Source organism: Saccopteryx leptura, chromosome 10, assembly GCF_036850995.1.
Source record: "Saccopteryx leptura isolate mSacLep1 chromosome 10, mSacLep1_pri_phased_curated, whole genome shotgun sequence".
In the NCBI taxonomy this organism is placed as follows: domain Eukaryota; kingdom Metazoa; phylum Chordata; class Mammalia; order Chiroptera; family Emballonuridae; genus Saccopteryx; species Saccopteryx leptura.
The window spans coordinates 51,266,539-51,293,635 of NC_089512.1; the positions used below are offsets into that span (position 1 = coordinate 51,266,539).

At 43.0% G+C, this 27,097-nt stretch overlaps 1 protein-coding gene across 13 annotated transcripts in view; it reads right to left on the reverse strand.

The window, feature by feature from the left end:
* Window positions 1–12,056: 12,056 nt before the first annotated feature.
* Window positions 12,057–27,097, reverse strand: part of SETD5 (SET domain containing 5) — a 97,055-nt gene continuing 82,014 nt past the window's right edge. For 9 of the 13 annotated variants that reach the window (XM_066351865.1, XM_066351861.1, XM_066351858.1 and 6 more), the window contains 7 exons: window positions 25,288–25,532; window positions 21,907–21,963; window positions 19,551–20,021; window positions 15,488–15,780; window positions 14,492–14,625; window positions 14,043–14,131; window positions 12,057–13,033 (listed from right to left, as the gene is read on the reverse strand). In XM_066351865.1, coding sequence (XP_066207962.1) covers window positions 12,425–13,033; window positions 14,043–14,131; window positions 14,492–14,625; window positions 15,488–15,780; window positions 19,551–20,021; window positions 21,907–21,963; window positions 25,288–25,532 — 1,898 coding nt within the window. In that variant the 3' untranslated portion in view covers window positions 12,057–12,424. The remainder of the gene's footprint in view (window positions 13,034–14,042; window positions 14,132–14,491; window positions 14,626–15,487; window positions 15,781–19,550; window positions 20,022–21,906; window positions 21,964–25,287; window positions 25,533–27,097) is intronic. The other 4 variants (XM_066351866.1, XM_066351868.1, XM_066351867.1 and 1 more) reach the window with 1 other exon arrangement.

Sequence of the window (27,097 nt, forward strand, 5' to 3'; positions counted from 1 at the left end):
TCCACTGCGCCACCACCTGGTCAGGCACTACCCCCCTCTTTTAAAGATTGTATTGATTTTAGAAAGGGAACAAGATAGTTACTTCACTTTAGTTGTTCATTGACTTGCTTCTCTCTCTCTCTCTCTTTTTTTTTTTAGATTTTTAAATTTATTTATTCATTTTAGAGAGAGAAGAAAGAGAGAGAGAAAAGCGGAGAGGGGCAGGAAGCATCAACTCCCATATGTGCATTGACCAGGCAAGCCCAGGGTTTCAAACTGGCGACCTCAGCATTCCAGGTCAATGCTTTATCCACTGTGCCACCATAGGTCAGGCACTACACCTTTTATTAGTAAGTTAAACACAACTACTTTTCCTCACCACTGCTTATTTCATATTTCTTTAGGTAGAAATTTTCCTTAGCTTGTACTTTATGACCTCAACTTTATCTATTGGATCTTCTAAGATATTAGGAAAATCCATTTATTTCTCCAGGTTTTATAGCTTTCCTTTCTTCTCACCTCCCTTCTGTCAATTTCTTAAAGAATTGAGCAAATCCTGTATGCAAAACTGGAATAAACAGCAAAATAATGATTTTAAGGAAATTATAATCATATTGGGTGACTGACATAAAAGATGTGAACAGAGGGAATAAGGTTAGAAGTATAGGGTGAACCTAAAACATGAAGGCTACCTATGTCTGTCGGCTGTTGTGTTCTTCCCTACTGTTCTGGTTTTTAAAATTGAGATATAATTGACCTATAATATTAGTTTCAGGTGTACAACATAATTCAATATATACTGCTCACAAAAATTAGGGGATATTTCAAAATGAATATGAAGCAATAAAAAAAAAAAGCATTTGATTTTTTTTTTAATTAAATAAGAACACCAGAAAAGCAAAGAAGTCAAAGAAAGTTGTTCGATTATACAAATACAAATGAGATGCAAAACCAACTTTTATTTCATTGGTGAAAATGCACTATACAAAAGGCTGAAAGTACTGGAGTATCTGCACATTCTCTGATCCCCTAATTTTTGTGAGCAGTAGTATATAAACATATTGCCAAATGATCACAATGTCTAAATAACATCCATCACCAGTTACAAAATTTTGTGATGAGAATTTTAACATTTACTTTTTTAGCCACTTGCAAAAATACATAAAGTATGTATTAGGTACAGTCACCATTGTGTACACTACTAAGATTTATTTTATAACTGCAAGTTTGAATTTTTTATCACATTAAGCCATTTTGCCACTTCAGCCCCCAACTCAGGCCTCTGGCACCAGTGTATTTTCTGTAACTATGAGTTTATTTGTGTTTGTTAAGGTTCCACATAAAAGTGAGATCATGTGGTATTTGTCTTTCTCTGTCTGACTTATGCCATTTAGAATAATGCCCTCGAGGTCCACCCATGTTGTGGCAAATGCTAGGCTAGTATTTGTTTTTCTTTTTGTATTTTTCCGAAGTGAGAAGTGGGGGGCGGCAGACAGACTCCTGCTTGCACCCAACCGGGATCCACCCAGCATGCCCACCAGGGGGCGATGCTCGGCCCTTCTGGGGCATTGCTCTGTTGCAACCGGAGCCATTCTAGTGCCTGAGGTGGAGGCCATGGAGCCATCCTCAGTGCCCGGGCCAACTTTGCTCCAATGGAGCCTTGGCTGCGGGAGGAGAAGAGAGAGATAGAGAGAAAGGAGAGGGGGAAGGGTGGAGAAGCAGGTGCTTCTCCTGTGTGCCCTGGCCGGAAATCGAACCCAGGAGTTCCACATGCCAGGCCAACACTCTACCACAGTTGGCCAAGGTTAGTATTTTTTTCTTTTTTATGGTTGAATAATGCTGCATTGTGTATCCATACACATTTTTTTTTTTTACAGGGACAAAGAGAGAGTCAGAGAGAGGGATAGACAGGCACAGACAGGAAAGGAGAGATGAGAAACATCAATCATTAGTTTTTCATTGTGCATTGCGACACCTTAGTTGTTCATTGATTGCTTTCTCATATGTGCCTTGACCGTGGGCCTTCAGCAGACAGAGTAACCCCTTGCTCGAGCCAGTGACCTTGGGTCCAAGCTGGTGAGCTTTTGCTCAAACCAGATGAGCCCGCGCTCAAGCTGGCGACCTTGGGGTCTCGAACCTGGGTTCTCAGCATCCCAGTCCGATGCTCTATCCACTGCGCCACTACCTGGTCAGGCTCCATACATATTTTTAAAATCCATTTATTCACCAAGGGACACTTAGTTTGTTTCCATGTCTTGGCTACTATAAATAATGTTGCTATAAATATAGGGTGCAGATATATTTTTTGTTAGAGTGTTTACTTTCTTTGGATAAATACCCAGAAGTGGGATTACCAGATCATGGTAGTTCTAATTTTAATTTTTTGAGGAACCTTTATACTGTTCTCCATAGTGGCAGCAATTTCATTCCCAGCATTGGTGCACAAAGGTTGCTTTTTCACAACATCCTTCTCTACACTTGTTATTACTTGTCTTTTTTAAAATAGCCATCCTAACCGGTATAAGGTGATATTTCATTATGGTTTTGATTTGCATTTCCTTGATGATTAGTGAGATTGAACTGTTTATTTTTTTATTTTTTTTATTTTTTTTTTTTTTTTTTTTTTTTTTTTTAGAGAGGAGAGGGAGAGGCAGATAGAGAGAGAAAGAGGAGAGACAGAGAGAGAGAAGGGGGGGAGGAGCTGGAAGCATCAACTCCCATATGTGCTTTGACCAGGCAAGCCCAGGGTTTTGAACCGGTGACCTCAGCATTTCCAGGTCGATGCTTTATCCACTGCGCCACTACAGGTCAGGAACTGTTTTATTTTTTAATTTTTTTCTTTTTATTAGAGCGATAGGTGGGGAGGCACAGACAGACTCCTGCATGCAATTGGACTGGGATCTACCCAGAAAGCCCACTAGGGGGCGATGCTCTGCTCATCTGGGGCCATTGTTCCGTTGTAACCTGTGCCAGGTTTTAGCGCCTGAGGCTGAGGCCATCCTCAGTGCCCAGGGTCAACTCACTCAAATCAAGCCATGGCTGCAGGAGGGGTGAAGAGAGAGAAAGAGAGATAAGCAAGATAAGGAGGAGGGATGGAGAAGCAGATGGACGCCTCTCCTGTGTGCCCTGACCAGGAATCGAACCTGGGACATCTACGTGCCAGGCTGGCCGACACTTTACCACTGAGCCAACCAGCCAGGGTCATGAGATTGAACCATTTTTATGTACCTGTTGATCATTTGTTTATCTTTGGAAAAATGTCTTCATATCCTCCACTCATAAATTATTTTTTTCTGTGTGTGAGTTCTTTATATATTTTGGATATTAATCCCTTATTAGATACACAATTTAAAACTATTTTCTCATATCATAGGTTAGCTTTTGATTTTGTTGACAATTTCATTTACTATACAGAAGCTTTTTAGTTTGATAGTTTCAGTTATTTTTGCTTCTATCCTTCACCTTTGGTGTTAAATTCACAAAATCGCTGCCAAGACCGATGCCATGAAGTTTATCACCTAGGTTTTCTTCTAGGAATTTAATGGGTTATCAGTTTTATATTTGTCTTTAATCCATTTTGAATAATTTTTGTGCATGGTGTTAGTTGTCCAGCTTTATTTTGCATGTGGCTGTCCAGTGTTCCCAGCACCACTGTATACTCTTGGCACCTTTGTCAAAAATTAATTGACCAATATGCATGGGTTTATTTCTGGGCTCTCTATTCTGTTCTGTTGATCTATGTGTCTGTTTCTAAGCCAATGCCATACTGTTTTGATTACTATAGCTTTGTGTTTTTTTCCTTTTTATTTTTTAAATTTAGACGATTACATTTAACAGGGTGCAATTGGTCAACCAGAGTATATAGATTTGGGGAAGACATTTCCACATCATTTGGACAGTCAATTATGTTGTATATCCATCACTCAAATAGCTTTGTTATATAGCTTGTTATATTTCTGTAAAAAAAATAAGTCATTACCAAGCTCAAGTTTTTCTAGATTTTTTTCCTGTCACCTTTTTTTTTTTAATTTAAAAAAAAATTTTTTTTTTTTTATTAATTTTTAGAGAGGAGAGGAGAGAGAGAGAGAGAGAGTGAGAAGGGGGAGGCAGGAGCAGGAAGCATCGACTCCCATATGTGCCTTGACCAGGCAAGCCCAGGGTTTTGAACTGGCGACCTCAGCGTTTCCAGGTCGACGCTTTATCCACTGTGCTATCACAGGTCAGGCTTCCTGTCACCTTCTGGGTCAGATCTGTGATCCATTTTGTGAAGGCTGTCAGGTCTGTATCTATATTATTATTATTATTTTTGCATGTGGATGTCCAGTTGTTCCAGCACCATTTGTTATCATTACTGTATTGCTTCTGCTTGTCAACTATCAGTTGACTATGTTTCTGTGAGTTTATTTCTGGGTCTGTATCCTGTTCCACTAATCACTTTCTTGATTCTTATGTCAATACCACACTGTCTTCATTACTGTAGCTTTATATTAATTCTTCAAGTCAGGTAGTGTTAGTGCTGACTTTGTTCTCTTTTAACATTGATTGTGTTGGTTATTGCTGGGATGTTGATTGTATTAAAAATCTAGAGATCAACTTGAGAACTGACATCTTGGCAATGAGTCTTTCTACTCATGACCATGAATAACCATTTAGTTCTTCTTTCATTAGTTTTGTAGTTTTACCCACATTGTTTTTATACATGTTTTACTAGATTTGTTTTATTCTTTTCTTTAGAGACATAGACAGGAAGGGAGAGAGGGAAAGAGATGAGAAACATCAACTCATGATGGTGGCACCTTAGTTGTTCACTGATTGCTTTCTCATATATGCCTTGACCCCGGGGCTCCAGTTGAGCCTGAAACCCCTTGCTCAAGCCAGTGACCTTGGGTTCAACCCAGCGACTTTTGGGCTCAAGTCAGCAACGATGGGATCATGTCTATGATCCCAAGCTCAAACTGAACAATGCTGCACTCAAGCTGATGAGCCTGCACTCAAACCAGTGACCTCAGAGTTTCAAACCTGGGTCCTCAGCATCCCATGTCAATGCTCTATCCACTGTGCAACCACCTGGTCAGGCTTGTTTCATTTTTTTCGGGCGCTAATGTAAATGTTTTAATTTGCAAATTTTCATCATTTATTGTTTGTTACAGAAGGCAAGTGACATTTGTATATTAATGTGGTATCCTACAACCTTGCTATTATCACTTATTAGTTCCAGTTTTTGTTGATTCTTTTGAATATTCTACAATAATGTCATCTGTGAACAAAGACAGCTTTATTTCTTCCTTCCCAATCTGTACACTTATTTCCTCTTCTTGTCCCATTGCTTTAGCTGGGACTTCCAGTACAAATATTGAGTGGGGAGCGTGCTCATTCTTACTTCATTCCTGATCTTAGTGTCAAAAATTCTAGTCTCTCCTAAATAGGATGTTAGCTCTAGGCTTTTGTAGCTATTCTTTTTTTTTTTTTTTTTTCCTGAAGCTGGAAATGGGGAGAGACAGTCAGACAGACTCCCGCATGCGCCCGACCGGGATCCACCCGGCACGCCCACCAGGGGCGACGCTCTGCCCACCAGGGGCGACGCTCTGCCCACCAGGGGGCGATGCTCTGCCCCTCTGGGGATCGCTCTGTTGCGACCAGAGCCACTCTAGTGCCTGGGGCAGAGGCCAAGGAGCCATCCCCAGCGCCCAGGCCATCTTTGCTCCAATGGAGCCTCGCTGCGGGAGGGGAAGAGAGAGACAGAGAGGAAGGAGAGGGGGGGGGTGGAGAAGCAGATGGACGCTTCTCCTGTGTGCCCTGGCCGGGAACCGAACCCGGGACTCCTGCACGCCAGGCCGACTCTACCACTGAGCCAACCGGCCAGGGCCCTTTTGTAGCTATTCTTTATCAAGTTGAGGAAGTTCCCTCTATCCTAGTTTTTGGAGATGCGTCACTTTATCTGCACATTGTTAGCATGCTTTTGTTGTCTGAATATTATTCTGTTCCTTTCTTTGGCATTTGACTTTGATCCTCTCTGTTACCCATATTTCTATGTTATTCAATTTTAAGTTGACTCGATTTACGAGTTTTTCTAGTTTCAAGTTCCTACATTTCTTTTTGTGTGTAAAATATTAAACTATAAAATGTGCAAACAACTATAACTGTTTTTCTTCCCTAAATTTTATTTATACATTTTAGAATGTTTCTTTTTTTTTTTTTTTTTTTTTACAGAGGCAGAGATAGACAGGGACAGACAGACAGGAACGGAGAGAGATGAGAAGCATCAATCATCAGTTTCTCGTTGCGCGTTGCGACTTCTTAGTTGTTCATTGATTGCTTTCTCACATGTGCCCTGACCGCGGGCCCTCAGCAGACCGAGCAACCCCCTGCTGGAGCCAGCGACCTTGAGTCCAAGCTGGTGAGCTCTTTGCTCAAGCCAGATGAGCCCGCGCTCAAGCTGGCGACCTCGGGGCCTCGAACCTGGGTCCCTCTGCATCCCAGTCCCACGCTCTATCCACTGCGCCACCACCCGGTCAGGCTATTTATACATTTTAGAGAGGTGGAGGGGAGAGACAAGTGTGGGGGAAGGAGCAGGAAGCATTAACTCCCTCCCATATCTGCCTTGACCAGGCAAGCCCAGGGCTTTGAACCAGAGACTTCAGCGTTCCAGGTCGACACTTTATTATTTTAAAAGATTTTATTTATTTATTTTAAAGAGGAGAGAGAAGACAGTGCCCGCCACAGTCCGCGGATCTGTCTCTTGCTTCAACAGTGTTTGGACGGAGCAGACCCTTGGACATCCTTTCTTCCAGCCTTCGACCACCTTCCAACTTCTTTTCCAGTCACTAACTACCTTCTGAACCACCTCAGCCTCCAGAGACCAGCCCTCACCTTTTTTTTTTTTTGTATTTTTCTGAAGCTGGAAACGAGGAGGCAGTCAGACAGACTCCCGCATGCGCCCGGCCGGGATCCAACCGGCATGCCCACCAGGGGGTGATGCTCTGCCCATCTTGGGGCATCGCTCTGCCGCAAATCAGAGACAGTCTAGCGCCTGAGGCAGAGGCCACAGAGCCATCCTCAGCGCTGGGGCAAACTTTGCTCCAATGGAGCCTCGGCTGCGGGAGGGGAAGAGAGAGACAGAGAGGAAGGAGAGGGGGAGGGGTGGAGAAGCAGATGGGCGCTTCTCCTGTGTGCCCTGGCCAGGAATTGAACCCGGGACTCCTGCTTGCCAGGCTGACGCTCTACCACTGAGCCAACCGGCCAGGGCTCCCACACCGTTTTTAACCTTAACTCCTTACTGCGTAGTAACCATGAGTTCCCAAGTTCGTCAGAATTATTCCCCGGACATGGAGGCTGCCGTTAACCGCCTGATCAACCTGCATCTGTGGGCCTCCTACAATGACTTCTCTCTGGGCTTCTATTTGGATCACGATGATATGGCTCTGGAGAGTGAGTCACTATTTCCACAAGTTGGCCAAGGAGAAGCAGGAGGGCGCTGAGCATCTCTTAAAGCTGCAAAACCAGCGCGGTGGCTGCATTCTCTTCCAGGATGTGCAGAAGCCTTCCCGAGATGATTGGGGTAAAACTCAGGATGCCATGGAAGCTGCCATGGCCTTCTGGATCTGCATGCACTGGGTTCTACCTGTACAGACCCTCATTCCTGTGACTTCCTGGAGGACCACTTCCTGGATGAGGAGGTGAAAATCATCAAGATGGGCAACCACCTGATCAACCTCTGCAGACTGGCTGAACCCCAGGCTGGGGTGGGCGAGTATCTCTTTGAAAGGCTCACCCTCAAGCATGACTACCAGCCTTTAGCCTAGAAGCCTTTGAGGGCCCCTCTGCATTCCCTTGGTGTCTGGCATTATCCTGAGCCTCTCCCTGAAACCATTCCGCATCCTTTTAACCTCCCTGCAGCCCTCTCCCATGCATTGGACCAAATGGAAATAAAGCTTTTTGCAGAAAAAAAAACAAAACAAAACAACCCCCCAACAACCCAGAGAGAGAAAAAGAGAATGGGAGAGGAGCAGGAAACAACAACTCTCATGTGTTCCTTGACCCGGCAAGCCCAGGTTTTTTTTATTTTTTTATTTAATTTATTCATTTTAGAAAGGAGAGGGAGAGACAGAGAGGGGGGGGGAGAGGAGAGACAGAGAGAGAGAGAGAGAGAGAGAGAGAGAGAGAGAGACAGAGAGAGAGAAGGGGGAGAGGAGCTGGAAGCATCAACTCCCATATGTGCCTTGACCAGGCAAGCCCAGGGTTTTGAACCAGCAACCTCAGCATTTCCAGGTCGATGCTTTATCCACTGCACCACCACAGGTCAGGCATAGGCATAACTGTTTCTATCAGGAGTTAAAGATCAAGTTAAATTATTTAATATATTTATATTATTCCTAGGATAATATAACTTGGATTTAATGGGACAATCCTAGTTTCAATCTTATTAAAAGTACTTTAGTGGCCCTGGCTGGGTTGCTCAGCAGACAGTGTCATTCCAGTACACTGAAGTTGTGGGTTCAATCCCTGGTCAGGGAACATAGAAGCAACAAATGAGTGCATGAATAAATAGAATGAATTGATGCTTTTTTCTCCCCCTCCCTCCCTCTTAAATAAACATAAAATTAAAAACAAAAACTAAAACTTAATGTGGTTCCTCAACCCCATCTCTGATTGTCCTGCTAAATTTGGATTCTATTAGGAGCATCTTTTCAAATGTGGAGCTGTGTCCGGGAGATTTTGCTGGTTAGACGATTTTCGGGCCCAGACTGCTCCAGCACCTTGGCCTAACCAAGCAAGCATCCTTGGTACCCTCTGCAAACCCCTTCCCAAACTGGCTTACTGAACTTTCAAGGGAGTGCTTGTTTTGGAGTCGAGATTCATCAGATACTCCGTTGCTTCTTCTGGAACAGGTGATACGATGCGGGTCTTGTGGCCATTGGTGGTTTATTTCTACATGCCTATTTTGGGGCTCATGGGGATACCTACTATTCCTGTAATGTTGTCTAAGGTTCTGTCTTGCTATCATGACTGTTCTGTGCATTTTTACGAGGGATTTGAGAAATATTCAAAATAGTATCTCAGAATCTCTGCCAGGTTAAGTTTTGAATGTAGAAGAAGGAAAAGTTAGAGAAACACCATCTTCTTCAATGACTGTTTTTCTCCAAGGTGTTGTCTTCATCTATAAAGAACCCTGGCAAACCCTTTTTCCCTCTGAGCCTCACAGGTTACAGAGGCTGTCCCAGCTCTGGTTGATAAGTTGGTAACCTATGTAGTTTCAAAGCAAATGCCTACTTCATTTGGATGATTGTGTACTATTTTCTTCAGGGTGAACTCTGATAAACAGAGAGCCTGTACCATCACACTGATGCCCAAGGGCCAAAAGGCCGGACTTCTGTTTGCAATATAGAAAGGGTATGACATACTTTTTCATCTGGTTAAGACTTTATTTTTATTTATTTACTTTTTTTCTGAAGCTGGACACGGGGAGGCAGTCAGACAGACTCCCGCATGCGCCTGATCGGGATCCACCCAGCATGCTCACCAGGGGGCGATGCTCTGCCCATCTGGGGCATTGCTCTGTTGCAACCAGAGCCATTCTAGCGCCTGAGGCAGAGGCCATGGAGCCATCCTCAGCGCCCGGGTCAACTTTGCTCCAATGGAGCCTTGTCTGCAGGAGGGGAAGAGAGAGAGAGAGAGAGAGAGAAGGGAGAAGGGTGGAGAAGCAGATGGTCACTTTTCCTGTGTGCCCTGTTCAGGAATTGAACCCAGGACTTCCACACGCCAGGCCGATGCTCTACTGCTGAGCCAACCTAGAGCCAATCGGCCAGGGCCCCCAGGAATGATCTTGACTCATATCATCCCATGACTGCTTACTTATCACTGAGATAGGTCTCAGCTTAAATGTCAGCTCTTTAGAAAAAATTCCTGATCAACCAATCTTGAGCGACCCCTTCAACCTTCCTAGTTACACATCAGCTATGAAACAGTAACATGGTAATGACTGAAGTTATGGACTGGTTTAGTTCACACCTTGCTATAGAGCCTAAGCATCATGAAAGCAGAGATATTACCTGCCTGCCTCATGAGCCATTTTGATCAGCATAAACTCACCACCAAAAACAATGCCTGGAATTGTTTAATGGAAAAGAAAAAGGCCAGTAAAGTTACTTAATGTGTAAGGCCAGGGTCAGGAACTCTAGTCTGGTTCAAGTCAGTTTGCAATGTTCATTTCTACTACTGCATAGTGACCTGTCCTTAAATCATCATAAAAGGGAGAAGGAAGACCAATCAATAATTTCTGGATCCATTATGGGCAAAACAAATCCCCCCCAAGGCACATCCTCCTGAATGTGGGTACACCTTGACCTCTTCAGGCAAGACAGTACAGTTAGGACAATCAGGCAAGGCAAGGTCACAGAATTGGACAAAAATAGTTCTCAACTTTATGATTATTATGGTTAAGAATTTTATTATCAAAATTATTACATCTCTTGTGAAAGTTCAAATGTTACATCAAGGTGTAAACACTCCACTTGAGAAAGAAGTGATACTTCTTTCCTTCCAAGAGTTCCCCCCACCCCCCACCCCCATCCCCCCCCAGAGGTCTGGTCTTGACAGCACCCTGCCCACACAGAGTGGCTGGGGTCTCTGCACGTGCCAGGCAGGGTGAGGGCTGCCTGCCTGCTGGCCTCTCCCCTCAATTAACAGCCAAGGGGAGAATGCAAACCCCAGCCCGAATGGAGAGACATTTACATACGTTTTATATAATATACAAAGAAACCAGCATCCCAGGCAACATGATTTCCACTCCCAACGCTCTCCCAGACTGATGGGTTTGTGGGGGAAACAACAAAAAGAAAAGTATTCTGCTGAAGTTTCAGCATTAAAAAAAAAATCTCCCCTCATTTGAGCAAACACCTGATTTCAATTTTGAAAAAGTGAAATTTTGTAACAGTCGCACACAAAGAGAGAAGACTGTGCATATGATAATTGTAGGAAGGTAGAAGGAAGGGGATGCAAGAGGCTGGGGAAAGAAGGGAAAAACAAACTGGAGGGAAGGAAGGAGGGAGACTCACAGTATTATCTTGTCCAAAAGAAAAGAAGTAAGGTCCACTGCAGCACCAGGGATTACACCTGTCATAGATCTGCTACCCCTACCATGGCTATAACTGAATACAAAATTAGATAAATAAAAACACGCCGGATATTACAGTAAACAAATGAAAGAAATAAGCTGGCAACCGTATGGAATTTAAAAAGATTGTGTACCCCACCTGGGCTGGCTCCAGGGCTCCTCCAGGGGTGTACAACAGGCACAATGCACTGATGGGGAGAAGCCAGTCTGCTCTCGTCTCTCATCCAGAACAGTGTGAGGCGTGTGGGTGGCTACCTCTCATCTGTGCCACTCTCAAATAAGCATCCCCCGAAGCAATGTGGAACACGCCCACACACAATCACAGTCCTGTCGGCACCACTTCGCACACACGTCTTTCCACTCTTACCCTGCAGTCACGAGTGCATGTTCCCCAATCATGGAGGCGGTCCTACTCATGGGATCGTCAACTCCTGATTAATTGGGAGTAGAAAAAATAAAATTCAAAGAATTCCCAAACCACCTGGGATCCTTCTGAATCAAATCTATTGCCAGCAGCTGATGAGTAGCAATGCAATGGCCCATCTCACTTAAGCCTTTTTTCTTTCCCTACTTACTTTATGGGTTGCTGAGCTGTGAAGTAGCTTGGGGAAGGGGAGTGGGATGGTAAGAGCTGAGGAGGGGGTTCAATCTATTAGGGTAATCTGCTCCTGAATAATCAAGAGTTGAGCACAATCTTTTTTCAAGAGCCAGGCACCCTTTAGAGCACATTCCAAGTGTCACTATCCCTGCCTATTGGTGATTTAAAAACAAAGGTAGGGAGAATTCTTTGTTGACACATTTTGGCCGGTTATCTGCTTTTGGAATGGTTGTCTTATGGTGAACATTTACATACCTACCTTTTTTCTTAAGTGCATAAAACCCTAACACTACTCAGATGGCTTGGGGCTTTCAGATTGGCTCTTTCCACGTTTCCATTTTTTCCCTTTGAAACTTTTTTTTTGGATTTAAAAATATGATCTCACTGCACAAGTGACTACAGGCTACAGGCAAGGATGGGAGACGGAGGCTTCAACACAACTCATTGCACTTAGAACCGTTACTAACCGAAACACCATTTGCTTGTCAACAATGTACCCTTAACAGCAGGGAGAAACTTCTTTATAGTCTCTGCTTCAGACAAGATTTACATCGTTCTCCAAGGCTAGAGCCAGAGCCAGTTTCGGCCACAAGTCTTGTTTCTTGTCGACCAGACCCAATCCTCTGGCACCTTGTATCCCCTTCTCCAGCAATCTGCTCGGCCTAGGTTCCAGAGGCAGCTGGAAGGAAGCAGCTTTGGGCTCATTCAGTTCTGTTTGCCCAAATCCAGAAGCCCTAGGAAAGTCCTGTCTGAGTCTTGACTCCTGACCCTTGCAGTGGCTGGAGTCGGTACTGGTGCACACCCCCACTCCCACGGTGCGGGTAGTGCTGTGAATTGGAAACCGCAGATACCCTGGAGGCCTGGTAGGCAGTGGACTGCCCAGCACTGGGCAGACTGATAGTCCGTAAGTCTGACGGCAAGGACGACCTAGAGTTCTGAGGGAAGGAGGTGGAACTCAGAGTTCCTGTGCTGGACTGGGAGACCGAGTCTGAGGTCGGTGAGTCTGAGGGGCCCTGTGGGGTAGGGCTAGCAGCACTAGAGGGGCAGCTCCTCCTGGGAAGATTGCTGCCCGTGCTGTTTCCAGAATGTGGCTGGCTGCTATAATATCCTGGTGTCCCCGTAAATGAGGCCAACGAGTCTGTGGACACAGGGTGGGCGGGGCTGGAATAGGATGTAGAGGAGAGGGAGGATTCTGAAGAACCGTGAGAGGGGGGGTTTCCAGGTCTCAGTGCAGTAGTTCGATAACTGTATCCTGGAGACTGGGTGGGAAGTCCTCGAAAGGGGGAGGAACTCTGCTGAAGGAGGCTTTGTGATTCTGTCCGTGGACTATCACACTGCAGGAGCTAGAAAGAATTGGGAAGAAAAGTCCAAGAGGTGAAAAAATCCCTATTTAAGCAGTTTAGCTTTGTGAATATTTAAAACATCCAACCTTTCCTTTTTCATCTTAACGTTATTTTTAGAATACTAAGGCTCTAGCCCAGGGGTCGGGAACCTTTTTGGCTGAGAGAGCCATGAACGCCACATATTTTAAAATGTAATTCCGTGAGAGCCATACAACAACCTGTGTACCTTATGCATTACCCAATAAAAATTTGGTGTTGTCCTGGAGGACAGCTGTGATTGGCTCCAGCCACCCACAACCATGAACATGAGCGGTAGGAAATGAACGGATTGTAATACATGAGAATATTTTATATATATATATATATATATATTGGAGAATGTTTTATAATTTTAACATTATGTTTTTTTAATTAAAGATTTGTCTGCGAGCCAGATGTTCCCGACCCCTGCTCTAGCCGGTTAGTTCAGTGGTAGAGCATTGGCTGGCGTGTAGAGGTCCTGGGTTTGATTCCCAGACAGGGCACAGAGAAGAAGCACCCATCTGCTTCTCCACCCCCTGCTTCTTGCTTACTCTTTCTCTCCCTCCCTCCCTCCTGCAGTCATGGCTCAATTGGAGTGAGTTGGCCCTGAGTGCTGAGTATGACTCTACGGCCTCCGCCTCAGGCGTTAAGAGCTCAGTTGCTGAGCTATGGAATACTGCCCCAGATGGGCAGAGCATTACCCCCTAGTGGGCTAGCCGGGTGGATCCCAGTCAGGGAGCATGTGGGAGTCTGTCTCTCTGCCTCCTCTCACTGAACTAAAAAAACCCAACCCCCCCCCCCCCCCAAAACAACAAAAAAACTAAGACAATAAAAATGGCTATCTCTGAATGATTTATAACCCGAAGGGGAGTAGATGATGGTGCCTTCTTTCCAAGGCTGGTGAAAATGTATGTAAAGATAGCACCTCAAAACATTTGGAACCCAGAACACACTCCTATGCCCACAGATGAGCAATTTCTCATCTCACCTGGTAACTGTATCTGGAAGGGCTGTAAACGGTTGCTCCTTTCGAGAGTGTTGAGCTCAGTGTCTCTGGGCCTTCTCCTTCTGCAGGGTCTGAAATGTAATACAAAATCAACTTGGCTTCTTAAAAGTAAGTCAGGAACAGCCATTGTTCATTCAAATCACCAATACCATCACTAATCCATGTTGCTCTCTTTCTGACAAATTAGGCAAGTGCAGTATGCTAAGAGGATAATAATTACGGGCTATGTCTTAAATGTCTGATATGATTCCTGTTCTCCTGCTTTCTCTTCATCGTTCAACAAGGTAATTTCCAGGCCTTTGGACAACTGAGTTACAGTGGAACCCAACTATGTAAGAAGCTGATTCACCTCAGTCCAGCACTGGTTATAACTGTGGGAGCCTAGCTCATGTGTCCCTGAACCTGGGTGGCAGCAGAAGGCCTCGGCTCACCTGAGTCCTTTTCTGTGATGTTACTCTCCCACGTCGGAGAAGGCTCTCCTTTCTGGGCCACCCTCACACTGCTTCGAAGGACTTTGGGGATGCTTCCCCCTTCTCGAAGTCGTTCTACTGATGTGGGAACCATCCTGCGAAGGCAATGTGGTACAGATTTATGCCACAGGATTTTAAGAGTCAGGAGTCTAGAACAACTGAAGCTCTGATGAAGGTTGTACAACATGATTTTCTTAAAAATATCTTCTTAGATATTATTTTCTTCAGGATCAATTTAAAACAAGGTATTTTTTCTGCCTCAAACTTATTATGTCAGGCACAAAAGAAAAAACACTTTTAAACTAAAAGCAATCAAGAAAATATTAAACTTAAAGATGTTTACCTCTTTTAACCTCCATTCTGAAATGCTAAGTTTTCTCTTCCGTGAAGCCACACGCCTGACAAATAGTAGTTGTATACAGGTTTCAAGATTAATAACTGTTATTCATTTGAACCCTGCCTCTTCTTCTTTTGCAAACTTCATTTCTTCAGTTCAAGATCCATGAACTGCCTCATTCTCTATTTCACTCATCTGATAGTACTTTCCACTAATTATTATTTATTTGTGGTCTCCCCTAAACCAGACAAGTCCTTTCAGAATATGTCTTATCTCTTTGTACAGGCTAGCTGTGTGGAATTGAGACATCTGTTAATTTAAGTAGAATTGAGCCCAATTCCTGACTTACCTTTCATACGAAATGAAAAACAGAATAGGCAGTGTTAATGCCCAACCAATACTACTCATCTGTGTCCACAACTGCATTCAGTCCAAAGTGGAGTTCCACAGGTTTGGTGGCAATTCTTTGCTTCTGTAAGGCTGGGGGTTTCTGGCTGATATTAATCAGCTGAACAGGATAGATGGCACTGTTGGCTAGCTTTTTCAGATGTGTTCCCATACATTTTAGGTAAAACCAGGAATGATTCATTTAATCATTAAAGCACCAAACATTAACGTACCACCTACTGCTGATATTCTCTTGAGGTCTGCAGTGAGATGAAGTGCCTCTGGAATCAGATGGGCTTACCGCCTCCAGATGGGACAGAGAGGAATGAGAAGGGGAGAACTTTTTGTGAGGGGAAGATGGGGCTCGGGCTGAGGACCCCTGCACCCCATGGGCACCAGTGTCACAGAGTGAGGTACTGCTGCCTTGCCCCGCTCCTGCAGGCTTGTTTTTGCTCTGTGCAGAGTCGCCACCAGCAGAATTTTCCTTGGCTTCTTGTTTCCGTTTGCGGTACTCCAGCAGGGACACCTAGGAAGTAAGAAAGAAATAGGACTCTAGACATTGTTGGTGGACCAGCAGCAATGGAGAAAGATGGAACCCTAATAAACCATTAGCAACATTTCTCAGATGAGCACAGCTACATATTTACAGCAGTCAGAAATTGGTAAGGAAAAAAGAAAACACCAGGAAATAACATTTTTGAAGACTGGTCTTCACAGGAGAACTCAAGCCTTATTTTTGTCTTCAGAAAAACCTGGTAACAGAAGTGTGCTATCAGAGTTATCTACAACAATGGTAGTTCATACGGTTTAAAAAAGTCTCCCTGGTGTATCTGACAGCTCTTTCTCATTCTCTAGAAATCCGTACATATGAGTGAGCTGAGGAGGTGGGGGGAAGAAGAAAGGGAAAGAGAAAGGAGGGAGGGGGAAAGAGAGGAGAAGAGGGAGGGGACAAGGGGAAGAAGAGGGGGGAGGGGAGAGGGAGAGAGTGAGAAATCCAAAACAAAAGAAAAAGCTGATGCTTCAGGGTTCTTAAATGTGCTCATTTTTCCAACATGCATCCAGAGATCTATCAGCGTTTCTATTTTACACAAAGAGAGAAACTAGTGTTGAAGGAGATAGGAAATGATTTTCAGTTTTTATTTTAGCAAGCTGGCTCTATGAAACCTATACATCCTTAGAAATTTCTCCTTAGCTTGCAGTTAGTTCATCTTTCCTGAAAACAGCATCTTCTCCATGCCCCGCCTGCCACATCTCCTCTGTGCTATCACAGTGCACTCTGTGTACACTGCTGCCAACCTATTATAATGCCTTGCTTGTCCCCCCACTAAACTGTATGTTCTATCAGGGCAAATACCAAGTTTGTTTTTTTATCTTTTTATCCAGCATGGAACTTGGCCAATAGCAAGTGTTTAGCAATAGTTTTGAAATAAATAATGACTTAAATCACCTCTGCACATGATAAATGAAACCAGAAATCCAAAGACTATTTTCATTTTTGTTCCTGATAGTCAATGCTGTTCATGCAGTCTTCAAAACCCATTGCCATTTTATTCCAAATTATCTCCAGTGTTTCCTCCTTTTATCCTCTCAGGGCTTTACTTTTTGTCCAAATGTAATTAATGTAACAAAAACTCAAAGTAAGACAACTTTGTATATGCATTTTTCATACACAATCTTGGAAAGGAGTTAATAACAATGATGACTTCTGATAATGTATCTTAATGTAATGTAAATGTAAATAAGCCACTAGGCTACATTTTACCAAGAGTACTACAGATATTTTGCCATTACCTGAGACTGTAACACACACAGAACATTTAGCTTCTTTAACTGCCCAATAAATAAAAGTTGCTGCCCCAATCAAAAATACTCCCATGCATACTGAAATGCTCCTGGTTGAAAATGCTGACTGCTTGACCAGGCGGTGGTACAGTGGATAGAGCATCAGAACGGGAGGTGGAAGGTCTATGTTCGAAACCCTGAGGTTGCCGGCTTGAGCAAGGGCTCATCTGATTTGAGCAAGGCTCATCAGCTTGAGCCCAAGGTCACTGGTTTGAAGCCCAAGGTCACTGGTTTGAGCCCAAGGTCGCTGGCTTGAGCAAGGGGTTACTCAGTCTGCTGTAGCCCCCCACCCCCCGGCCAAGGCACATATGAGAAAGCAATCAATGAATTAAGGTGCTGCAACGAAGAATTAATGCTTCTCATCTCTCTCCCTTCCTGTCTGTCCCTATCTCCCTCTCTCTCTGTCACAAAAAAGAAAAAACCGATATAAAAAGCAGATTCTTTTGCCTGACCAGGCAGTGGTGCAGTGAATAAGAGCATCAGACTGGAACGCAGAAGACCCAGGTTTGAAACCTTGAGGTTACTGGCTCGAGCGTGGGCTCATCTGGTTTGAGCACAGCTCACCAGCTTGAACCCAAGATGGCTAGCTCGAGCAAGGGGTTACTCAATCTGCTGAAGGCCCGCGGTCAAGGCACATATGAAAAATCAATCAATGAACAACTAAGGTGCTACAACAAAGAATTGATGCTTCTCATCTCTCTCCCTTTCTGTCTGTTTGTACCTATCTGTCCCTCTCTCTGTCTCTGTCACACATACACAAAAAAAGCACAGATTTTTGGCTTTCTAATTTCTAGAACAGGCACTGCTTAAAAGCCAAGTCTCAGCCCAATAGCCAGCTCTCTATGGTCTGGCCGTGCTCACCTGTTTTCCCTTGACTCTCCTACTTTTCCTCTGACACCATAGCAACATTCAACCATTCGCAATCACATCCTATTACTGTTACCCATTCATTCAACGGGATCACGAATTACTTGTTCCGCTCTCTCTCTTTTTTTTTTTTTTTTTTTTTTTTCATTTTTTTCTGAAGCTGGAAACAGGGAGAGACAGTCAGACAGACTCCCGCATGCGCCCGACCGGGATCCACCCGGCACGCCCACCATGGGGCCCGCTCTCTCTTCTATAATGTCTTCACTCATTTGTTGGCTGATTAATTCCTACTTATTGTCTGAGATCAACAAAATCAGTGACGTGTCATCTCTCCTTCCACCAACCCTCAAACTGGCCAAAAGCCTCTTTTTCTTAAAAGATTTTATTTATTGATTTTACTGAGAGGGAAGAGGGGGTGGGTGGTGCGAGAAGTATCAACTCATAGTAGTTTCACTTTAGTATGTGCCTTGACCGGGCAAACCCAAGATTTCAAACTGGCGACCTCAGCATTCCAGGACAATGCTTTATTCACTGCACCACCACAGATGAGGCTCCTGTTTGTTCTTAAAGCACCCTTCACGTATCTGACTGGACTAGGTTCCCATTAACATATTCTCACCATACCTGAACTCCTTTGGAGCACCTATCACCACTGTAATTAATTACTTATTAATGTAATTATCTGCTAGGCTCAGTCTCACTTGCTTTAAGCTCCATTAGGGCAGAACCTAGGAGGAAATATAGCATGGTGGCATTAAGAGCATACAATCTACAATCTACAATCAAACAGGCTTGGGCAGTTTCCTGATGCTTCCATTTACTAGCTGTCTGCACGCATGGGCAAGTTATTCAACTCTGCAGTGATGAGTTTTCTCATCTGCAAAATGGGAAATTACCTACCTTACAGGATTACTGTGAGAATTAAATGCATAAGAAGAGCTTAACAGTGCTTAAAACATGGGAAGTGCTAAATAATAAAAGTAATAGTAGCCCTGGCCGGTTGGCTCAGCGGTAGAGCATCGGCCTGGCGTGCGGAGGTCCTGGGTTCGATTCCCGGCCAGGACACACAGGAGAGGTGCCCATTTGCTTCTCCACCCCTCCCCCTCCCCTTCCCCTCTGTCTCTCTCTTCCCCTCCCGCAGCGAGGCTCCCATTGGAGCAAAGATGGCCCGGGCGCTGGGGATGGCTCTGTGGCCTCTGCCTCAGGCGCTAGACTGGCTCTGGATGCAACAGAGCGACGCCCCAGAGGGGCAGAGCATCGCCCCCTGGTGGGCATGCCGGGTGGATCCCGGTCGGGCGCATGCAGGAGTCTGTCTGACTGCCTCCCCGTTATGAAAAAAAAAAGTAATAGTATTTTTTCCCACTGCTCTATTTTTTGAATTGCCTACCATATGTATGGTACTTACATAATAGGCAATGAAATTTGCTAATTATCTATAACACTCACCAAATTGTATTAAAACAGTCTGTCTTTTACTGGACACAGCAGAGACCATGTCTTACATGTCTTTGTTTTCCTCACACTGAGAATAGTGCTGAACACATAACTGTAAATATCTACTGAATATTAGTGCTTTTCAAAACTTACCTTTTTCCTCTGTGGTGGGTTCTGGGGAGCAGATGGGACTCCTTCACAACCCCTTTCACCACCAGGTGACATGGATCCACGAGAGACGTCTTTCATAAAACCATGTTCATATCTGCTGGGAAACCCCTCTGCAGGGGAACAATATCCGCCGTCCAAATGTAAAGGCTTCCTATCCCCTACGAGGGGAGACCCTCGATACAGTCCATCTGCTCGAGGCATAGCGTTCAGTGGGGAGTAGGCATACATTAAGTTAAACTCTGTCCGAAATGCCTGGTCTGAGTTTCTCACGAGGGTCTGATGTCCATCCCCACTCCTGCTTGGAAAGCCAGTCTCAGGGGTGGGCCCGATGGAGGGATGAGGAGCCAGGTCAGAATGACCCGAGTTGATCAGGGAAGGTCTGTCAGCACAGCTGTTAGTGTTGGACTCAAGGTAGCCTACTTTCGTCAAGTCCAGGTCTTTTCGGTGACAAAGCTGAAAGAATAAAAATCAATGGAGATGTGGGGTAGGGGAGAAGGAAAAAAAGTCAAAGGGCAGAAAAAAGGGAGGCGAGAGGGGCACAGGTAAACAGCAAAGACAAGAGGGATGGAAGCAGAGGAGAGAAAGCCATTAACATATGTAGGAGTCCCATGTAGCAACAGTGTACACAGGCCAGATCATTAAATAATCCCCACCTTTCCCAAATTACTTTCAAGTCATTCTGGAGGAGAATACTGGAAAAATTAGAATTAGGTAACTGGCCAAATGTGACTACTTTGCCTGCTTAGCCTTTCATCAGGTTTGCTGAATCACCGGCACTATACTCAAGGACTGGCAGTATAATTTGGGATTTACCTGAGCCCAATGTATGCTACAGAGATGAGACCAGCTGGGGTCTTAAGGTAACTGGCTTCTGGTGTCATTCATTTCTAAGTTAATATTGATGGAAGGTGAAAGGAGAAAAAAAGTTGAAAGAAAGTAGAAAGTAGATGTAAGTCAAGTATTTAAGGTACTGGTTCAGTAAAGGAGAATGGCATTAAAGACATCAACCAACCAGTTCTTCACTCCCTTTCACTATCAAGTAGTTGTTTCTTTGAAAACCTTCTGGCCACTCACTTCTTTATCCTAATGTAAGTCAATACACCACAACACTAACGCCCATCACTGCCGAGTATCTGAAATGTACCAAAAATAAACCCCATGTACTGCTTGGTTATGATGGCCTCCTAACACCATGATTTTCCACCACCAGGTCCATCAGCTAATTTTCTAGAAAGTATGGTTCCAGAAACCCAGATACCACACCATGTCAGCCTCCAAATTATACTACCTTAGAACCTTTAGCACCTGAGAAGGGAACACTGTACTTTCCTTATAATACGGAGCAAAAACCACCCAGAAAACCTCTAGCACACTAGAATACAAACTTTCTCAGTTTCACATTAATCTAAAAAATCCAATGATTCAGAATTTGGTCAACTATCACTGTGTTTAAGACTAACTTTTTATTTGAAGGAGGGGAGTTAACAATTCAGCTAATTCCTAAAAGGTTAGGAGAAACTAACTTTTCCTTCAAGAAGAAAATGACTCCATGTGGATTCAGGAAGTTAATCATTACTACCTCTGTCCAAATCTTCTAATAGTTAAGAAATGCTAGCACTAAAGTCTGAATTTCACACATCTCCACAGCAGCAAGGTTTCTAAGCAAAGCAATCACATGATATCCTAAGAGATACCACTGTGTGGCAACCATATCCCAACCACTGCAGAGTGGAGGCCTGTGTCACAGAAGCACAGGCTGATGCAGTTTTCTTGTGTACCCAGTAAGGAGCTATAATGCAAGAGGTTCAACTCTCCCAGAAGCTGCTCAATCTATCAACCAAAGCCCAAAACATCCAGTTAAACAGAGCTCTCAGATTATCCCAGGAACAAGGCATAAATGACTACCTAACTTTTCCATAAGGTTGCTCCTTCATCAGCCAGACAATAAATACCAAAAGACAGCTCCTACCAACTTCTGATTTAACTTTTATTTAACACACATTATTTGCTAGACTTTAACAATGCTCCTACCAGATCTTCAGCCTCCTTTAAACTATACTTCTAGATTCTACTCTTTTAAAAGAACTCTTTAGCCACTCCCTCCCCAAACAACAAAAACAAACCCCACCACACATACATAGATACTTTATTTTCCTCCATCTACATTGAGGGCTCTGAGTAACCAGTCATACATGGGAAGATTCATTCAACTTACAGTGACCAACTGGCCACCCTCCAGCCCATCACCCCATTCACTTGGGATATCCCAGCCCTTCCCACACACTCATGCACACTCACTCTCAGCCTCCAAGTGTGATTGAGATGGTGTGATAACTACCTCGGGTGACAGGGACTCGGGCCTATTCGCAGGGTAACTCTCAGGGGAGGATATGTTCTAGAGGAGGGAAAAGCATCTTGTTATTCATCTACTTGAAGTCAAAAAGCAAAACAAAACAAAAAATAAAGTAAAAGCAAGCACAGATGGTTAGTTTAGCCACAACCTTTTTTGGGGGGAGGGAGGGGAAGGACAAGAATGCACAGGGGAAATGTTTAACTGCAGAATTAATCTTGATGAATAAAATGACTTGTTAGAATGCTTCCTGGTGCCTTTGAAAGCATTTAAGAATAAATTAGTTATAATATTTCATGCTATAAGTAAACATCTTAAGCAGATATAATGCAAGAGACAGGTGGAGTTTTACACTATTACAACTGACCCTTGAACAAACAGTGGTCTGAAATGTGCAGGTCCACTTATACATGAATTTCCCCCCAATAAATACGTACAGTACTATAAAGTGTATTTCCTTATGATTTTAGCATTTCTTCTCTAACTTACTTTATTGTAAGAGTACAATATATAATACATATAACATACAAAATATGTATTAATTGACTGTTTATGTTATCAGTAAGACTTTCCATCAGTCAACAGCAGGCTAGTAGTAGTTAAGTGTTTGGGGAATCAAAAGTTATACGTGGATTTTTGAATGAGCAGGGGGTTGGTGCTGCTAACCCCCACTTTGTTCAAGGATCAACTGTATATTTCTTTCTAAGTTAGATGAAAGTTTAGCGACCTATAGTACTTGTTATTGGGTACCCGACCACTTATTCCTCCTTAGGGGAAACTTTTTCCTTCACTCACACTCCTTTCTGAACATTCCATTTCCTCATTCTCCTTTGTGACTCAGGCCTGCCACCGTTTTCCAGGGAAACTATGTAGCATGCAGGGAGATGACAGGGCTAGGGAGATGGCCAGTTCCTCTTGAATGAGTTGTAGAGGATATGAATGATGGACTCTAGCTCAGACTAGAGAGTCTTGGCATAACTTAATTGGATCTGACCACACCTACCAACATTCTCTGATGTTAAAATAGATGGTACTTTTGGGAACAGATGGGGAAAAATAGATGTGTACACTCTTGAGTCCCTGGTCCCAAAAAAGGTTTACCTATAGGGCTTTCCCTGAGGCATCACTCCCATATCAAACAGAAACTGGGCAGTGAACACTGATGGGAAGATCCGAATGGTAAAAAGTGGAGAGAATAATGGTGGGAGTTGTGACAAGGATAAGAATGGCAGGGTTAAGGTTCTTAATGTTGTAGACTATGGACAACCATGTCTACGGTAGGGAAAAGAGGCTGCTTCAGCAGAGCCGGGTACTGGCTGCTAATATTACTTGGTGAGATGGACAGTGGGGTATGGATTTCAACGCAGGGTAAAGGGTTACTTTGGTGGGAAGGAGGGACTAATTAAATTTGCCTTCCCAACGTTGCTTTCAGGTTCTTGATGTTTCCCCTCCTTATGGTCTTGTTTTCTTCCACTACACATCTCTTCAACTTCTTCCCTTGGAGAGATTTCTTACTTTTCTCCTGGAATGTTTTTACTCTTCCTTTCAAAAATATTCTTTCCCAACCAAGCTGATCTTTACTTGTGACACTTTTTGGATATTTGTGTCACAGTATTGGACGGAAATAAGGCTCCCCACCTCCTTATACTAGAAAATAGGGAAGAGTATGGCAATTAGAATGATGATAAGGATGGTCAAGTTTGTTTTTTAATTATTAGAAAGGCTAAATTTCCTTCATTAGATCATGAGCGGAAATAGTAGAAACATATATTAAACTTTTTGAAGGGATGAACTATTAAATACATTTTAAGATTTTCTTCCCCTCCTGGTAGTTAACATTATATAATGCTTATGCATCACTAAAAGGACCTTTGATGAAAAAAACAACAACAAAAAGCCAAATAAATAAACCCAAAAGCCCCCAAACCATCTTCCATTTTCATAGTGTTTTATAGTGATCCAAAATGCTACAAGAAATAGGAAATTCACTGAGTACTAAACTTGGCTGTTTAGGGGGTGACTCACCTTCTAATTTCACATTTAATTATAATAAAACCTACAATAACAAAGTGTGAAACCCTCTCTCTATAATATACTTTCCTCCAGGGAGAATGTCCTCTCATGAAATTTTGCTTATCAAACTTTAGTTGCTAACTGAAAAGTCAACTGCAATTTGACCAGGTAAACTTAGTAAGGCCTGAAATCAGCGGCTTGACTATCTTGCTTTAAAAAAAAGAAAAAGAAAAAAGAAAAAAAAAGTCACAAGGAATTAAGACTAACTTCCCTATAAATCAAATGTAACCAGAAATATTTTTTACCTCCCAGTAAAGTTTGCTCCAAAAGTAAAGTTGGTATGATCTAGCTTAGGTAGAGCTGCCTCTTGCCAACGTTGCTAGCTCTTTCTTTCTGAGGTAGCCATTTACAAGTCCAGATACTTTTAATCCCCATGCTCTCAATAAAAGCTGAACAGGGAGGAGAGGGCACTGGTTAAAACATTCATCTTTATTAAAGAACACATCTGGAGAAGTGCAAGCTAGGAGCAAAATTGAGTGTGTTTAGTGGTCAGAACAAATTTTTCTGTGAAGGAAAAAAATAGTGCCTGTTTAATTTAATTATAAACCAAAGCAATATGCAATAGGTGAGTTTTTTAATACACACAGAATTTACTCAGCAAATCTGCTGTCACCCAAGCTTGAGTACTAAAGCAATTCAGAATTAATACTTTCAAACAGCTGAGATAGATATTTCTAACTTTGTCCAGAGAGTGAATGTAATCACTTTGTCTTTATACAAATGCATAGTTACTAGTTTCTGTCTCATTCCTAACACTTTATGACAAAAATGGAAAGTAACCTGGAGTAGGAAAGAAACCCTCATTTACCATACAGCATATGCTTTCTCCACCCCTAGTCACTGAGGCCATTACAGGAATACAAAACAACAGGAAAAGACACTTCACTGATTTAAAGGCCTAGACAAAAAGACACAAACAATATAATCAGAGCTTTCAGGCTGGTGTCATTAATGATTATTAGGCAGCTAGAGGCCTATTTTAACCAAGGAGAGAGTAAAGACAAAGACGGAGATCTAGCATGCTTACTACGTAAAGGAGACTGATGGACTGCATGCAAAAGGCAAATGAATGTCATCTATGGTAGAACTATTCCTACTCTGGGAAGTATGTGGACTGCCAAGATGAGAGGCTACCAGGTAATAAATAGTTCACACTGACCCTGAGGTTTCCTATTCTTTTGCTGAGACAGACAAGGAACATGGTAAAGAAGCATTTGAAAATGATATTGTATTTGTAATGAGAAGGTGGCAAATGACTTCGTATTCAGCACTCCCAACAAGCCAAACCCAAATCACCTCAAACTGCAGAGGAGTATTACAGCGACTAGCAGTAGTAAGAGACGTGATTGGTGAGAACATGAGGGCGTATCCATTTCGACATTCTTCTTCAGGGTGCAATGAGCCAGGTGTGGTCAGCTGAGGGCTCTTTGAGCCTGGATTGGGAGGGGGTGGTGTGACTGGAGAAAGAGGCCGAAGTAACTTGGTGACATTCTGCTCCATCAGATAACGGGATTTCCATTTCTTTAATGGGCTCAACAAGTCTGTGAAATACAAAGCTCGGGTGAGAGGCTGAAACCACAGCATAAAAGGAGGCTCTGTAGTAAAGCCATTAATCTCTAGCCCACAGTGGCTCTTAACTCCTCTTCTGCCTCATTCCTTTGTTATCTCTGGCAATCAAACCAAAAGGCCAAACTCTTTAATTGCCACACATAAAAGTAATTTTCAAATCTATCTCCCAGAGAATTGTCAGATGAATCTGACACTTCTGACTGATCCCTGGAGCTAATATCTCATCCAGTGGAAAATGGAAATTAAATTTTTACACTGAATTTCCAAAAATCCAAAATCGGTGTCACTTTGTTAAAATCACCCTCTACTTAATATGTCACAAGTTCAAGCTTCCAGAATGCTAACTATATACTTCTTTTATCTTTTCATGTATTTTTGTCATTTTTTTCAGCAGCTTTCTATATAACATTCTACTTTAGTAGAAAACAGATACACGTGATTAACTGCTCCATATCTAAGCTCTGGTATTAAGAGTGCTTCAGAGTGTGAAATGAATTATACAAAAACTCCCAACCATTTAAAAAAAACTAGGCTGGCACTTTTTCTTATTAGAACATCCTACTTTCCATATATTTTAGGTCCACTTAAAAAGGAAGTTACTGTTGTAGGTATTTTAGTGACCCATCTCGCTTTTCTCTGAAGAAAAACCTACTTTTATTCATTTACAACAGTTAAAAGATATTTATTTACTTAATACCTACTATATAAAAACCACTGAACTAAGCTATATGTGTATGTGTGTATGGGGAAATGGTCATCATATAGTCTATATAAACAGCTTCACTGTTAAGAATCAGAAAATATGTTTAGTCCAAGTTTAAGAATCTCAACAGAGCCTGACCAGGTGGTGGCGCTGTGAATAAGAGAGCTGGCCCAGGATGCTGAGGACCCAGGTTTGGTACCCAGAGGTTGACAGCTTGAGAAAAGGGGTCACTGGCTCGGCTGAAGCTCCAAGGTCAAGGCACATATGAGAAAGCAATCAGTGAACAACTAAGGTGCCACAACAATGAGTTGATGCTTCTCATCTCTCTCCCTTTCTGTCTGTCCCTGTCTTGCAAAAACAAAACAAAACAAAACAAAACAAAAAAAAAATACACCTCAACAGAGGCAATCACTGCTGTTAGTAAAAAATATTTATGATTTTGAGTGCTCATTATCTACCAGGCACTATACTACGTGTTTTATTTATGTGAATCGGATTTCATTTGAAAAATTTTATTAATCCAGCACTCTTATTATCACCCCATTTTAAAGATGAGGAATTTGATATGTAGAGAGATAAAGGCTAGGTAATCTACCATATTTCCCCATGTATGAAACACTCCCATGGATAAGACGCACACCTTAATTTTGGGACCTAAAATTGGGAGGAGGAGGAAAGTATTACATAAAGTTACTGAACTCAAGTATTATTCATCATAAAATTCATACAACTCTTCATTACTGTCAAAACTCCCATCCATTACCTGTCCTCATCAGTGTCTGATGATGAATCACTGTCTTCAACAATGAGAGCAAACACAAGCACGAAAAAGCG